We start from the raw sequence: 13,755 nt of genomic DNA, 5'->3' as shown, positions 1-13,755 counted from the left end.
TCTAAATGTAGATTTATCCTGTCCTTTAGGATTTCTTTGCAATAATTTTCCCACCACTGAGGTTAGGCTGACAGGCCTGTAATTACTAATGACCCAGGTTGGACTGTATAACTCAAAGTACTGCTCGTCAATATGTAATAATACAATTACATGCTGTAATTAGGTAAAAATTAGGCAATTTTTCAAGGTTATAATGCATAAACTGACAACTTAAAATATGTCTGGCACAGGGAGAATAGAACTTCCTAGAACTGCTGACACTCTGAGGACAATACCTGAATACATGCAAATGGCAGCTGGCCTCATACTTCCCGTTACATTTTAGATCATGGGGCGTACCTGTGGGTTCATTGGGCTCAATTTTCACCACCATTCTGCGCTGTTTTTTTGGCGTTCCGTTTTATTTGGAGCAAACTAAAATCTGCAAGTTTCGCCAAAGTTTCTGTGCCATCGTAAACTACTTACGGCCAATTTTTTTGGTTCCCGATTTTTTGACATCACTGGGGACGTACCTGCCGGCTGCGACATTTCTGACTATTTAAGCGAGTTTCGCCAACAGTTTTTTTTTTAAGCGGCGCAGTGCACTGTTCTGAAAAACCTTACGGTAACTGAAGAAAATCGGCGCAGAGAAGACATCATTGTTTTAGCAGAGGTGAGTTAGGTTTTGGAGGGAGGGAAGACGACATCATTTTCATACACAACCGCATGATACATGTTTCATTTTGCAGAGGGAAAAGAGAAACTAAATTTATTCAAGTTGTAAATGGAAATTGTGACTTGATGTTCCACCCCACCACCGAACCTCTGCTCACCGGGCTCGAGGCACACAGGGTCAGAGCTCCGGCCAGCAGCATCACTCTCTCTGCCAAACACAGAAGCTCGCTGCTCGACTTCAAAAGAAGCCCGGGATAGGAGCGGCACCGGCAGTGGGGCAGTAGATCTTTCGGCCTGGGATAGGAGCGGCACCGGCAGTGGGGCAGTAGACCTTTCGACCCGGGATAGGAGCGGCACCGGCAGTGGGGCAGTAGATCTTTCGGCCTGGGATAGGAGCGGCACCGGCAGTGGGGCAGTAGATCTTTCGGCCTGGGATAGGAGCGGCACCGGCAGTGGGGCAGTAGATCTTTCGGCCTGGGATAGGAGCGGCACCGGCAGTGGGGCAGTAGACCTTTCGGCCCGGGATAGGAGCGGCACCGGCAGTGGGGCAGTAGACCTTTCGGCCCGGGATAGGAGCGGCACCTCCTAATGTGAAGAGGCTTGGGGCAAACACAGAAAGGTGCTCATGCAATGAGCTGCCCAGACGCAGTCAAGGATGATGGAAAGCAGTTCCTTCAAATTTAACATAGAGCTCAGTTGAAACAACTAACAGCAGTTGTGTCTGTTTATTCTTGCTGTAATGGAACGGCACCGGCACCGGGGGCAGGGGGCCTTCGGCCTGGGATAGAAGCGGCACCAGGGCTCTACACTTGCTTATGTCTTGTGTATGTTTCACTTTCCAGCCTCAGCCCTTCAGTATGTCCCTCATTATCCTGGCAACCTCAGTTTTTGGGCGCAGACCTTAAGCTCCACCTACAGAGCATAAGGACAATCTGCACTGCACCAAATTCAAAAGTTATTATGGCGAAACTTGCAACTTTTTTTTGGTGCAGTCGGCCAATGAAAAAATTGGACGTACCTCTACAACTGTGCCAAAAATCGGCAATGTGAAATATTGGTCCCATAATATGCACTGGCAGCGTGTGAGACTCCTGACCTGGATCAGAAGCTTGTAATATTGGCCCTTCTGAGTGTTAATAATTCACAAAGTGTATCAGTTAATGAGTTAACTCAGCTTATTACACTGAGCATTTAAAAATGAAAACTGAACACCAAAAGATAGATCTTAGGAAGTAACACTCCCGAGGGAGTTTTGTACATTGGGAGCTTAAAGAGGGAATTCTGAAACAGAGGTCTGCAGGCCCGAGAGGATTTTCTGTCCACGATGGTGCAAAATCCTGTGAAGCTACTGACCTCTGCACCCAAGTTCACAGTATGTGCTCTCGATGTCAGAGAATAGGATGACCTTGGATCTAGCCTGGAGGTGGCAACGGTTGAACAGGTTCCCATTGGTTCTACAGTTTAGTTCCACTCCCGCGGGGAGCTTGCTGAGAGTGAGATGAAGCATTGTAGCAAGGAAGATCGAGAAAATCGTTGATGCGATGACGCAGCCCTGCTGGACCCGGTCTGGACGTGGATTTGGTCTGCGGTGGATGTGTTGGTCAGGATCACAGCCTGCATGTCATCGTGGAGCTGCCGGAGGATGGTGACAAACTTTTGGGGTCAGCCGAAACGGAGGAGAATACTCCATAGTCCCTCATGGTTGACAGTGTCAAAGGCCTTTGTGAGGTCAAAGAAGGCCACGTACAAGGGTTGATGCTGTTCTCTGCATTTCTCTTGCAGTTGTCGCACGGTGAAGATCATGTCCATTGTAACCCTTAGTGGACGGAATCCACATTGTGACTCTGGGAGGAGCTCTTCAGCCACGGGGAGAAGACGATTGAGGAGGATTCTTGCAATGACTTTCCCAGTGGCCGACAGCAGGAAGATTCCTCTGTAGTTACCACAGTCGGACGTCCCCTTTTTTGAAGATGGTCACGATTATGGCATCTCTGAGATCTCCTGTCATGCTCTCCTCCTTCCAAATAAGAGAGATGAGGTCATGCATTCGTGCCAATAGCGTTTCTCCACCATACTTTAGTGCCTCGGCGGGGATTCCATCCAACGTCAGTGTTCTCGCTCAGGCCAACATCCTCAGCATCGAAACACTGACCACGCTCGACCAGCTCCGTTGGGCGGGCCACATCGTCTGCATGCCCGACATGAGACTCCCTAAGCAAGTGCTCTACTCGGAACTCCTACACGGCAAGCTAGCCCCAGGTGGGCAGAGGAAACATTTCAAGGACACCCTCAAAGCCTCCTTGATAAAGTGCAACATCCCCACTGGCACCTGGGAATCCCTGGCCCAAGACCGCCCAAAAGGGAGGAAGAGCATCCGGGAGGGCACTGAGTACCTCGAGTCTCGTTGCCAAGAGCATGCAGAAATCAGATTCCCCACCCACCCTTTCCTTCAACCACTATCTGCCTCACCAGGGACAGAGACTATTATTCCTGCATTGGACTGTACAGCCACCTGAGAACTCACTTTTAGAGTGGAAGCAAGTCTTCCTCGATTTCGAGGGACTGCCCATGATGATGACATGCTCTCAATGCATAAAATTCTGTGCCGGGCTGCAAATTGGTAAAATCTATCCTTTGATATTTAGTTTTTATTTTACAAATTTCCAGACAGCCTACTTGGAAAGAAAAACTGTCCTGTTCATCTTTTTTGGCTGCTATGCATGCAGACCTGTGGACGAATCAGCTGGGTTTGTGCTCAAAGTGCAGCAAGAAACAAACCTAGCACCATTTTCCTTGGAAATGACTTAAGAGAAACAACTGTGTTATACAGGATATCTTACCTTGAAGGTCTGGATGGCCTGCTGATGGGTTAGTCCCTGCAGAGATTCCCCATTAACTTCTAGAATTTCATCTCCTGTTGAGTACAGTACAGGCCTATTAATCCTCAGGAACATTTACACCCTTTTAAAATGATTTAGTAAACATTTATGCCAGCATCGCTATTAATTTCAACTGCTGTTTTTTAAAACAGAACTATCATTAAATATCAAGGTACAACAATACTGGTGGTTTAAGAAGAATGAATAAACAATGGCAAGGTGTTAAAAGCACTTCGCTACATGGACAATGTTAATCATTGGTCCTTAGTTGCAAATGAAGCTCAAATGTTGCGAAATGTACAGATTTTTGCAGAAAAAGTTTTAAAGTTGTCAATAAGAACGATAAATGCATTTTCCAAAACTACCAATTCATCTTTTAATTACAAAATGCATTTAGAAATTGAATAATTCTCTATATGGCTATAAAGCTGAGCACTTAAAAAAAAGCAAGTTATACTTGAACAGACTGCAGTTACTTGCTTACATTATCTCTAGCCATCCACCCCAATCCCGGGGAATTTCCATCCACTCCAATCCCGGAGAATTTCCATCTGCTACAATCCCGGGGATCTGCCATCCACTCCAATCCCAGGGAATTTCCATCCTCTACAATCCCAGGGAATTTCATCTACTACAATCCCGAGGATCTGCCATCCACTCCAATCCCGGGGAATTTTCATCCACCCCAATCTCGGGGAATTGAGAAATCAGGGAGAGAAACCAGTAAGGCTTCTGGAGGTCACTGACTATAAGTTAAACAACTTTTTAAAAATTCATTAAACGACATAAACATTTTAAAACTGCATTGTTCAGTAATTTCTGTTCAGTTCTCCTCGCCCAAAAACAAAATTCCTACACAACAACATAAAACTCTTTGGAAATAGGAATTATGCCAAAGGACTGGAGGGTAGAAATGTTATATTCCTGTTCAAGAAAAGGATTAATCAGAAAATCATATGTCAATTAGTTTTACCACAGTTATGGGTAAATCTCCAAAGGGCAGATTCACTAATTCATGCTCGATATGTGGAACTCTGCCACAAGGAGTGCATATCAGGAAGTTGGGTGTGGATGTTTACGGATTCCACAGGGTTTCCGGCCCATTAAAACTAATGGACAGAAAATCTGGAGGGGCTCAGTTTCCAGACTTGATACGTGCTCCCAGCGTCTCAAGCTCTACAGTAGGAATTATGTATTTATTTATTCGTTCAAGGAATGTGGGCGTCGCTGGAAAGGCCCATTCCTAATTGCCCAATAATGGCCCATTATTGCCCATTCCTAATTGCCCTTGAGAAGGTAGTGGTGAGCCGCCTTCTTGAACCGCTGCACTCCGTGTGCTGAAGGTACTCCCACAGTACTGACTTTGTCATAGTGGATTGGTACAATTGAGTGGCTTGCTTGGCCATTTCAGAGGACAGTTAAGAGTCTACCACATTGTGGGTCTGGAGTCACATATAATAGGCCAGGCCGGGTAAGAGCAGCAGATTTCCTTTCCAAAGGACATTAGTGAAACAGTTGGGTTTTTACGACAATCCGATAGTTTCATGGTCACCATTACTGATACCAGATTTAATTCCAGATTTATTTAATTAACTGAATTTAAATTCTCCCAGCTGCCGTTGTGGAATTTGAACTCACAGTCTCCGGATTATTAGCCCAGGCCTCTGGATTATTACTTCAGTAACATAACCAATATGCTAACATACGCCAATAGGACTGCATATTCTTAAAATCTATCATTTGATCAATAATATGTATGAAATTGTGAACACTGAGAAAGGAGAGGGGTCGTCAAGGATAGTCAACATGGATTTGCAAAGACGAGGCATGCTTAACTGTTGAATTTTGTTACGAAAATCATAGAAACATGCTGCATGTTGCATATCTGCTATATAAATGGAATTTCTGAAGTCATTTGATTCAGATGTTACATACGAGACTTGCTATGAAGTTAAGGCAGATGATATTAGAGAGAATGTAGCTGCCTAAATTGATTGCTGGAGACAGAAAGCAAGAGTAGGGGCAAATGGACATTTTTAGAGTGATGGGATGTGGGCCATGGGATGTCTCAGGTATCTGTGCTGGGACATCTTTTGTTTTCCATTTATATACTCGATTTGAATAATGGCACAAGAGGAATTAAATACATGTTATAGTCTTGAACTAGAAAGACAAAGTTGTGAATTCAAATTCCACCATGACAGGTTGTGAAAATGAATTCAATAAAGTTGATAAATTGTCACTATTTGAGCTGCTGGATTGTCAAAACCCCCAACTGGTTGACTAATGTCCTTCAGGGAAGGGAACTTGCCTACCTGGTCTGGCCTACACAGGGCTCCAGTCTCACACTATGTGGTTGACTCTTAAGCCACTTATATTCATAAGGCATTCAGCTGCAGCTGGTTTCAAGAATATATTTGTATTTAGTCTATTTGTGCTTATGTCATTTAGAGTATTATAAAATGTGTGACTCCTGAACATTAATGTTGTAATTTAACTTAGTTTCAGTTTTATATAATTTCATTGATTTTCTAAAGCTCTAACCTCTCATATCTCTCATGGCTCCTGCTAAGTACTATCCACCTCTGCCTGACACGTTCTCACTCTAACAAAGCAGCAGCCAAGTTTCACATTTCTTTTACTGGAGCAGCAGCTGTATTTCCCTCCCACTTCCAATTTTATCCCCTCCTCTGCTGAAGTTGGTGACCCTTCCTGGGGTATGTTCCACAGATTCTGGCCACTGTTCAGTACCTCGTCCTTCTGCATGTCTGAACATTGGCTGGTTATTTGATTGTGACAGGCCATTACAGCCAAACCCAATGATATCCTCATTCAACATCCATACATGTGAACTTTCCAACAGGAGTCACTGGATTATAACCAGGAATGGGAACTGCATCAGATCTTTCCCCCCCTCCCTAGCCCAGGGAATGTGAGACTAATTGTAATGCCGCAATTGCCCAGGTTGAAATCATCTAACTCAGCTCAGACCATCAATCAAACCTGGGCCCAGTCTGGTTTGTAGGCAAAAAGCACACCACACCTCAGTGGCTCAACTTCTAAGCCACTGAGGGATCTTGAGATAATCACTCCCCTTATAGGAATAAAGTTAGTACTTTGGTCGTAACTCTGTTCGAGATAAACTCATTTCGATTTTTGTTTTTGACACTAAGTTTTACTGCAATTGAAACAGGTTGGTGTCATGTATCTTACATTATTATATATAACTGTATCCTAACATGCTATACATGACTGTAATAAGATATGACCTGTAACCACCAGCATACCTTACCACCAGGGGTGCACTTGCAAGAGACAGGTATATAAGGGCAAGTCTCAGGCAAGTGCAGCATTCCAGAGCTGTGAAATAAAGGTGCAGGTCCAGAGTGACCTTGACTTCACTACATGCCTCGTGTGAATCTGTACTGAGGGGACAGGACTTTACAGTTGGAAAACAAGCCTTGTTTCTAAGTTGTACTGTCAGTGTGCATAGCCGGAAAGTGGTATGCATTACTCCTGGGGAACTTAGTGGGCTTCACTTTGTTAACTGATGTCAATGAAAAAGGAATTGTTTTTTTGTGGTAATTAATAATAAACAGGTTTGCTTAGTAACAAATTAATAAAACAGTTGATTAAAGGAACTGCACCTTAGGAATAATGAAGTGTCGAAAGCTTTTACTGACAGCAGTTATGTGAAACTTATTACTGCTACTGCACTACCTATCTGCCTATACATATAATTATTCAGGAAATGAGCTGATAAATGTCCTTTATAATGAAACTCCATCACCATGACAATAAAGCCAACTTCAAAAAGTAAATTGGCTTTGAGAGCAGAGAAAATAAAATTGCTGATTCTAATATGCAATGTAATTATCCTGCAGCGACAGTGCAGATTTTTACATGCTGTGAGAAATTACACAAGCACCCCTCCTATTCATTTAAGATGCAATCATAATACAATGGCTTGCTGGGCAAAGGTCTTGATATCAAAATCAGCTTTTCATGTTATTTTTTCCCAAAGTAAATTGCTTATTCTAATTGGCAGGACTTTCTATGGCACAAATAGTGCTAACTCTGAAAAGGGTAATGCTTAAGATGTTGACGGTCTGCAAATCATATCACAAGTGTTTTCACAATCAATTGAAACATCCGAGAGGCTTATATATAATTTACAAATGGCTAGTAGCCTGTTGTATTAGATTCTCTTAATGAGCCCAAAATAATAAGCTATATTGTACAAATTGCTGCAGAACAACAGAGAGCCAAATCTTAAATTATTTCAAAGTTGATCTTTGAAAGACACCATAAAAATAATGGCTCAATATCTTGTCCGCATATCAACCACTGAAGATTTGGTTGCAAGCCACAAAATGTGTTTTTGAAAGTTACGATACCTCAGTCTCTTTCTCCCTGCCCCCCTCCCTCACCTCCCTCAGTGGAATTTGTTTTCTTTCAATATATTTAATTCACAAACCTGATGTGCATTTTGTAAACAGTACAAAGTCACAACATCAAAGTTGACCAGAGCCCCTCCCCCACCTTTGGTCTGAGATATGGGGTAGAAATTCACCCTCGTTGGAAACCTGGCGCACCTAAGTGTTCTAAGTGTTTTTACTGTCACGTCAGACGAGGCGGACTCTTCATCCATTTTCAGCTCTTTGGCGATATTTTTGGAGCGGACCGGAAGTCGGTCATAATGGGGGTGTAAGTGCGGCGGTAAGTACTCTAGAGGGGCAGAAGTGGGGACGGGACGGAGACTCTGCCACTGTCAGTCAGCGGCAGAGCGATGGTGACGTCAGTGCGAGTGCGTCACCACGTCTCTCCTCTCATTTAAAGGGGAGAGAAGCAGCGATTATTTAGGCTCGGCTACTGGGCCACCAGGGAGGGTTTCGGCCGTGCCAGCACCCTGGCATCCAAGAAAGGGTGTCAGGCTGACTGTTGGTGGCCAGGCTGAACCCGGGGCCATAACTGTCCGGCCCATCGGGAAGTTGGCCGGCAAAAAGAAAACATGGCGGCCGCGCCTCTGTGCGCTCTCCCCTTGAGTGAAAGGAAGGTGCACCGACAGAAAACGCTGTCGAGGGCACCGCACGGCAGATCTATGATTTTTCCAGGTAAATTTCCTGGGGGGTGCCATGGAGGTATGGGAGAGCGGTGGTGCGTCCTTTGATGACGTGCTTCGGACGGTCGGCAGCAGTGGAGCGAAAGTGGGGACCGCCAGAAAACTCCCCGAGGTGAATTTCGATCGTGACAGCCATTGGACCAGAAGTCGGCAGCTGCTCGACTCCACCGCCTGGCTGCTGCTTTCTGGCGGTAAGTGGCCTTTTTGGGAGGCTGAATTTCAGCCCCACAGACTGTTTATGGGAACCATATTTGCAACCAACTTCCCTCATCCTACTTCTCTGACCAGGGACTGGCTGATGAAATCACAAATAAAGTAGAAAGTAAAAAGTTACTGCACATTCACTACATTTGTAAAATAGACACAGTTTCACTGGTTGGCAGGAACACAGATATAGGCATAATCCAACAGGTACATGGAAGTTCAAACTCTGGATTTATCCTAGTAATGGCAAAATCAATCAAAGTTGGATACTTGATTGTACTTTGCTGAAATGTAAAATAACCAGTGACAAACATTCCTTATAATAGTATAATATTGTTCTTATCTATTACAATTAAGGTAATCAGTGAGGCTCAAAGAATCAGATTTCAGACCTTCCTTCAGTCTCCCATCAGCAGCAGCTGCTCCGTTTGGAAAAATAGTTTTAACAAATATTCCCATCCGTCCTCGGGCAGAATCTTGGCCACCAACTATACTGAAACCAAGACCCTGGAAAATACAGTTACAATTAAATAATTAAGACTTGTCGCAATTTAACACTTATTCTGATTAAACTGTTTAATTTCTCTCAGAAAATAAACATATCTCTTCAGCAAATCCTTTATTCTGCCCAGATAGAATACACACAGGGAGGTAACATTTTTAATTAACAAAGCTTTAAAAAATATTATTGAGAAACTATGGTCGTAGTTCGTGTTGTAGGACATCAAGGTGGAAAAGATTAGGAGAAAAGAAAAACCAATAAGTTCCCAAAATATCAAAGATATCCCCTGCCACGGGAAACACGGACAACTGTTAACATTGGCACTGAATTCGCGGCTGGTATGACGGCATACTCTCGGAGTACGCCGTCATACCGCCTTTGAAATTGACCACAAGTTGGGATTTCCACATGCGCTAAATCCCGAACGTGCGATCTGTCAAGTTTCAACTGCACAAAGACTTCGCTGCATGTTTCACCTGCTCATACAAATGAACGTGCTGGTGAAAAGTTGGGCTAATTGCCCGAATTAATGACCCTGAAACTTTTTATGTCTGGTGCAAACAGGCGCAGGAACACTGTTGCACAGTGTAAGGGGAGGGGGATGACAAAATTGTATTACAAACCTGTTCCAAACATTGCTGCTGTCACACAAAAAGGCCAATTGGCATTTAATCTCCCATTCTCTTCCATATACGATATATCGAGGGAGCTCTTTCTTTACATTAGATAATTTGTATTGATAAACACAAAGCAAATTTTGTTCCAGCAGATTAGATTATTCATACTGAAAGAAAGGGATTGTGTCCATTATTCCAGCTGTGTTTTGCTTTCAGAAATAGTGGTCACATCTTATCTTGATTATTGGGTTGAAAATAGCTTGAGAAACTTAAATGGGACTCATTTTATTAATGGACAATTAGAAACAGAACATAGCAATTTACAGTACCTAACGAGACCATTTCAGCCCATTGTGTCCGCGCCGGCCGACAAAGAGCCACACGGCCCTCGGTCAGCAGCCCTAAAGGTTATATATAAATCTACGAACAATGAACAATGGCGGACAGGTAACGAGCTTCCGGCCCAACCAGTCCGCCCCCCCCCCCTCCAAGTGCGATATTCCATGTATCGCAACATTTTACATTCCACCCCACCCGGAGCCATATGATCTCCTGGGAGAGGCAAAAAAAGATAAAAATCTAGGCAAATTGGGGAGACAAATCTGGGAAAATTCCTCTCCTACCTATCCTGGCAATTAAAACTAGTCCAGATCATCACTCTGGCCGTATTAGTTTCCCTGAAGTACTTACCATCGTATCTGCGCCAGCCAACAAGAGGTTATCCAGTCTAATCCCACTTACCAGCTCTAGGTCCGTAACCCTGCAGGTTACGGCACCTCAAGTGCCCATCCCAGCACCTTTTAAATGAGGTGAGGTTTTCTGCCTCCACCATTTTTCCAGGCAGTGAGTCCCAGACCCCCACAACCCTTTGCGTGAAGAAGCTTCCCCTCAAGTACCCTCTAAACATTCCACCACCACCTTAAACCTATGCCCCTTCCACCAAGGGAAATAGGCCCTTGCTACCCACTATATCTAGACCCCTCAAAATTTGATAAACCTCAATGAGGTCTTCTCTCAGCCTTCTCTGTTGCAAGGAGAACAAACCCAGTCTATCCAATCTGTCCTCATGGCTAAGATTCTCCATTCCAGTCAGCATCCTCGTAAATCACCTCTGCATCCTCTCCAGTGCAATCACGTCCTTCCTATAATACGGTGACCAGAACTGCACGCAGTATTCCAGCTGTGGCCTAATCAGTGTATTATACAATTTAAGCATAACCTCCCTGCATTTGTATTCCATGCCTCGGCCAATAAAGGCAAGCATTATGTATGCCTTATTAACCATCTATCCACCTGGCCTGCCACTTTCAGGGATCTGTGGACAAGCACTCCAAGGTCCCTTTGTTCATCTACACTATTAAGTGCCCTACCGCTTAATGTGTATACCCTTTCCTTATTAGCCCTCCCTAAGTGCATTACCTCACACTTCTCTGAATTAAATTCCATTTGCCACTTTTTTTCCATCCTACCAGTAGATTGATATCCTCCTGCAGTCCTTGACTTTCCTCTTCATTATCAACCACACAGCCAATTTTAGTGTCATCTGCAAACTTCTTAATCATACCCCTATATTCAAATCTAGATCATTAATGTATAACACAAAAAGCAAGGGACCCTGTACTGAGCCCTGCAGAACCCCACTGGAAACGTTCTTCCAGTCACAAAAACATCCATCAACCATTACCCTTTGCTTCCTACCTCTAAGCCAATTTTGGATCCAACTTGCCACTTTGCCCTGGATCCCAAATGTTTTTACCTTCCTGATCAGTCTGCCATGTGGGACCTTATCAAAAGCCTTGCTAAAGTCCATATACACTGCATCGTATGCACTACCCTCATCGACCCTCCTGGTTACCTCCTCGAAAAATTCAATTAGGTTAGTCAAACAAGCTCTTTCTTTAACAAATCTGTGCTGACTGTCCCTAATTAATCCTTGCCTTTCCAAATACAGATTTATCCTGTCCTTGAGGACTTTTACCAATAATTTTCCCGCCATTGAGGTTGGGCTGACAGGCCTGTAATTATTCAGCTTATCCCTTTCTCCCTTCTTAAACAAGGTTATCACATCAGCAGTCCTCGAGTCCTCTGGCACCATGCCTGAATCCAAAGAGGACTGGAAAATGATGGTCAAGTCCTCTGCTATTTCCTCTTTTGCTTCGCTCAACAGCATTTCATCCGGGCCTGGGGACTTATCCACTTTCAAAGCCACTAAAACCTTTAATACCTCCTCTCTCACTATGTTTAATTCATCCAGAATTTCACACTCCTCCTCGATAGCAGTATCTGCATTACCCCTTTCCTTTGTGAAAACAGAGCAAAGTATTCTTTAAGAACCTTACCAACATCTTCCGTCTCCACACACAGATTACCCTCATGGTCTCTAATAGGCCCTACCCGTTCTTTATTTATCCACTTGCTCTTAATATATTCATGGAACATCTTTGGGTTTTCCTTGATTTTACTTGCCAATAATTTTTCATGCTCTTTCTTAGCATTCCTAATATTCCTTTTAATTTTACCTCTGAACTTTCTATATTCCTCCAGAGATTCTACAGTATTTAGCCATCAGTATATGACACAAGCTTCCCTTTTTTTTTATCCTGCCCTGTAAGTCCCTAGACATCCAAGGGGATCTTGAATTGTTAATCCCACCCTTTTTCTTTAAGGGCACATGTTTGGCCGGAGCCTTCCGGATCTCCTCCTTGAATGCCTCCCACTGTTCTGACACTGATTTACCTTCATGTAGCTGTTTCCAGCCCACTGTGGCCAAATCACTTCTCAACTTAGCAAAGTTAGCTTTTCCCCAATTTGGGACTTTTATTTCTGGTCTATCCTTGTCCTTATCCATAACTATCTTGAATCTGATTGAATTATGGTCACTGGCATCCAAGTGCTCTCCCCCTGATACCCCTTCCATCTGCCCAACTTCATTCCCCAAAACTAAATCCAGAACCGCCCTCTCCCATGTTGGGCTTGTTACCACACTCGACCAGCTCCGTTGGGCGGGCCACATTGTCCGCATGCCTGACACAAGACTCCCAAAGCAAGCGCTCTACTCGGAACTCCTACACGGCAAGCGAGCCCCAGGTGGGCAGAGGAAACATTTCAAGGTCACCCTCAAAGCCTCCTTGATAAAATGCAACATCCTCACTGACACCTGGGAGTCCCTGGCCAAAGACCGCCCTAAGTGGAGGAAGAGCATCCGGGAGGGCACTGCGCACCTCGAGTCTCGTCCCGAGAGCATGCAGAAATCAAGTGCAGGCAGTGGAAGGAGCGTGTGACAAAACAATCCCACCCACCCTTTCCTTCAACGACTGTCTGTTCCACCTGTGACAGAGACTGTTTTTCCCGTATTGGACTGTTCAGTCACCTAAGAACTCACTTTTAGAGTGGAAGCAAGTCTCGATTTCGAGGGACTGCCTATGATGATGATGATATTACATACTGACTAAAAATGTTCTCTTGAATGCATTTTAGGAATTCCACACCCTCTATACCCTTCACACTATATTTGTTCCAATCAATATTAGGATAATTGAAATCCCCTACTATTACTGCCCTATGGTTTTTGGATCACAGAAATTTGCCTACATATTTGCTCCTCTATCTCCCTCTCACTGATTGTTTTATGAGGCTGGAAGAGAGTGTCAAAATTCCGTCCTTTTGGAAGTCCGATGGTTAAAGGATTCCGCTTGGGAAAACAAGTTGCTCCTGACAAAAGCTCTCTGTGCATTTATGGCAGAAATAGTGCAAGTAAACACATTCATTTCTGTAACT

The 13,755-nt window shown here is 44.0% G+C and overlaps 1 protein-coding gene across 1 annotated transcript in view; it reads right to left on the bottom strand.

Moving 5' to 3' along the window:
• pdzd2 (PDZ domain containing 2) overlaps positions 1-13,755 on the bottom strand; it is a 444,706-nt gene that overhangs the window by 143,298 nt on the left and 287,653 nt on the right. The window contains exons 9-10 of the mRNA XM_070868346.1: positions 9,252-9,366; positions 3,495-3,568 (exon numbers count right to left, since the gene is read on the bottom strand). Coding sequence (XP_070724447.1) covers positions 3,495-3,568; positions 9,252-9,366 — 189 coding nt within the window. The remainder of the gene's footprint in view (positions 1-3,494; positions 3,569-9,251; positions 9,367-13,755) is intronic.

Source organism: Pristiophorus japonicus, chromosome 2 (assembly GCF_044704955.1).
Source record: "Pristiophorus japonicus isolate sPriJap1 chromosome 2, sPriJap1.hap1, whole genome shotgun sequence".
Taxonomy (NCBI): domain Eukaryota; kingdom Metazoa; phylum Chordata; class Chondrichthyes; family Pristiophoridae; genus Pristiophorus; species Pristiophorus japonicus.
The sequence above is the reverse complement of the archived record's forward strand: the minus strand, read 5'-3'. Positions and strand labels throughout refer to the sequence as shown.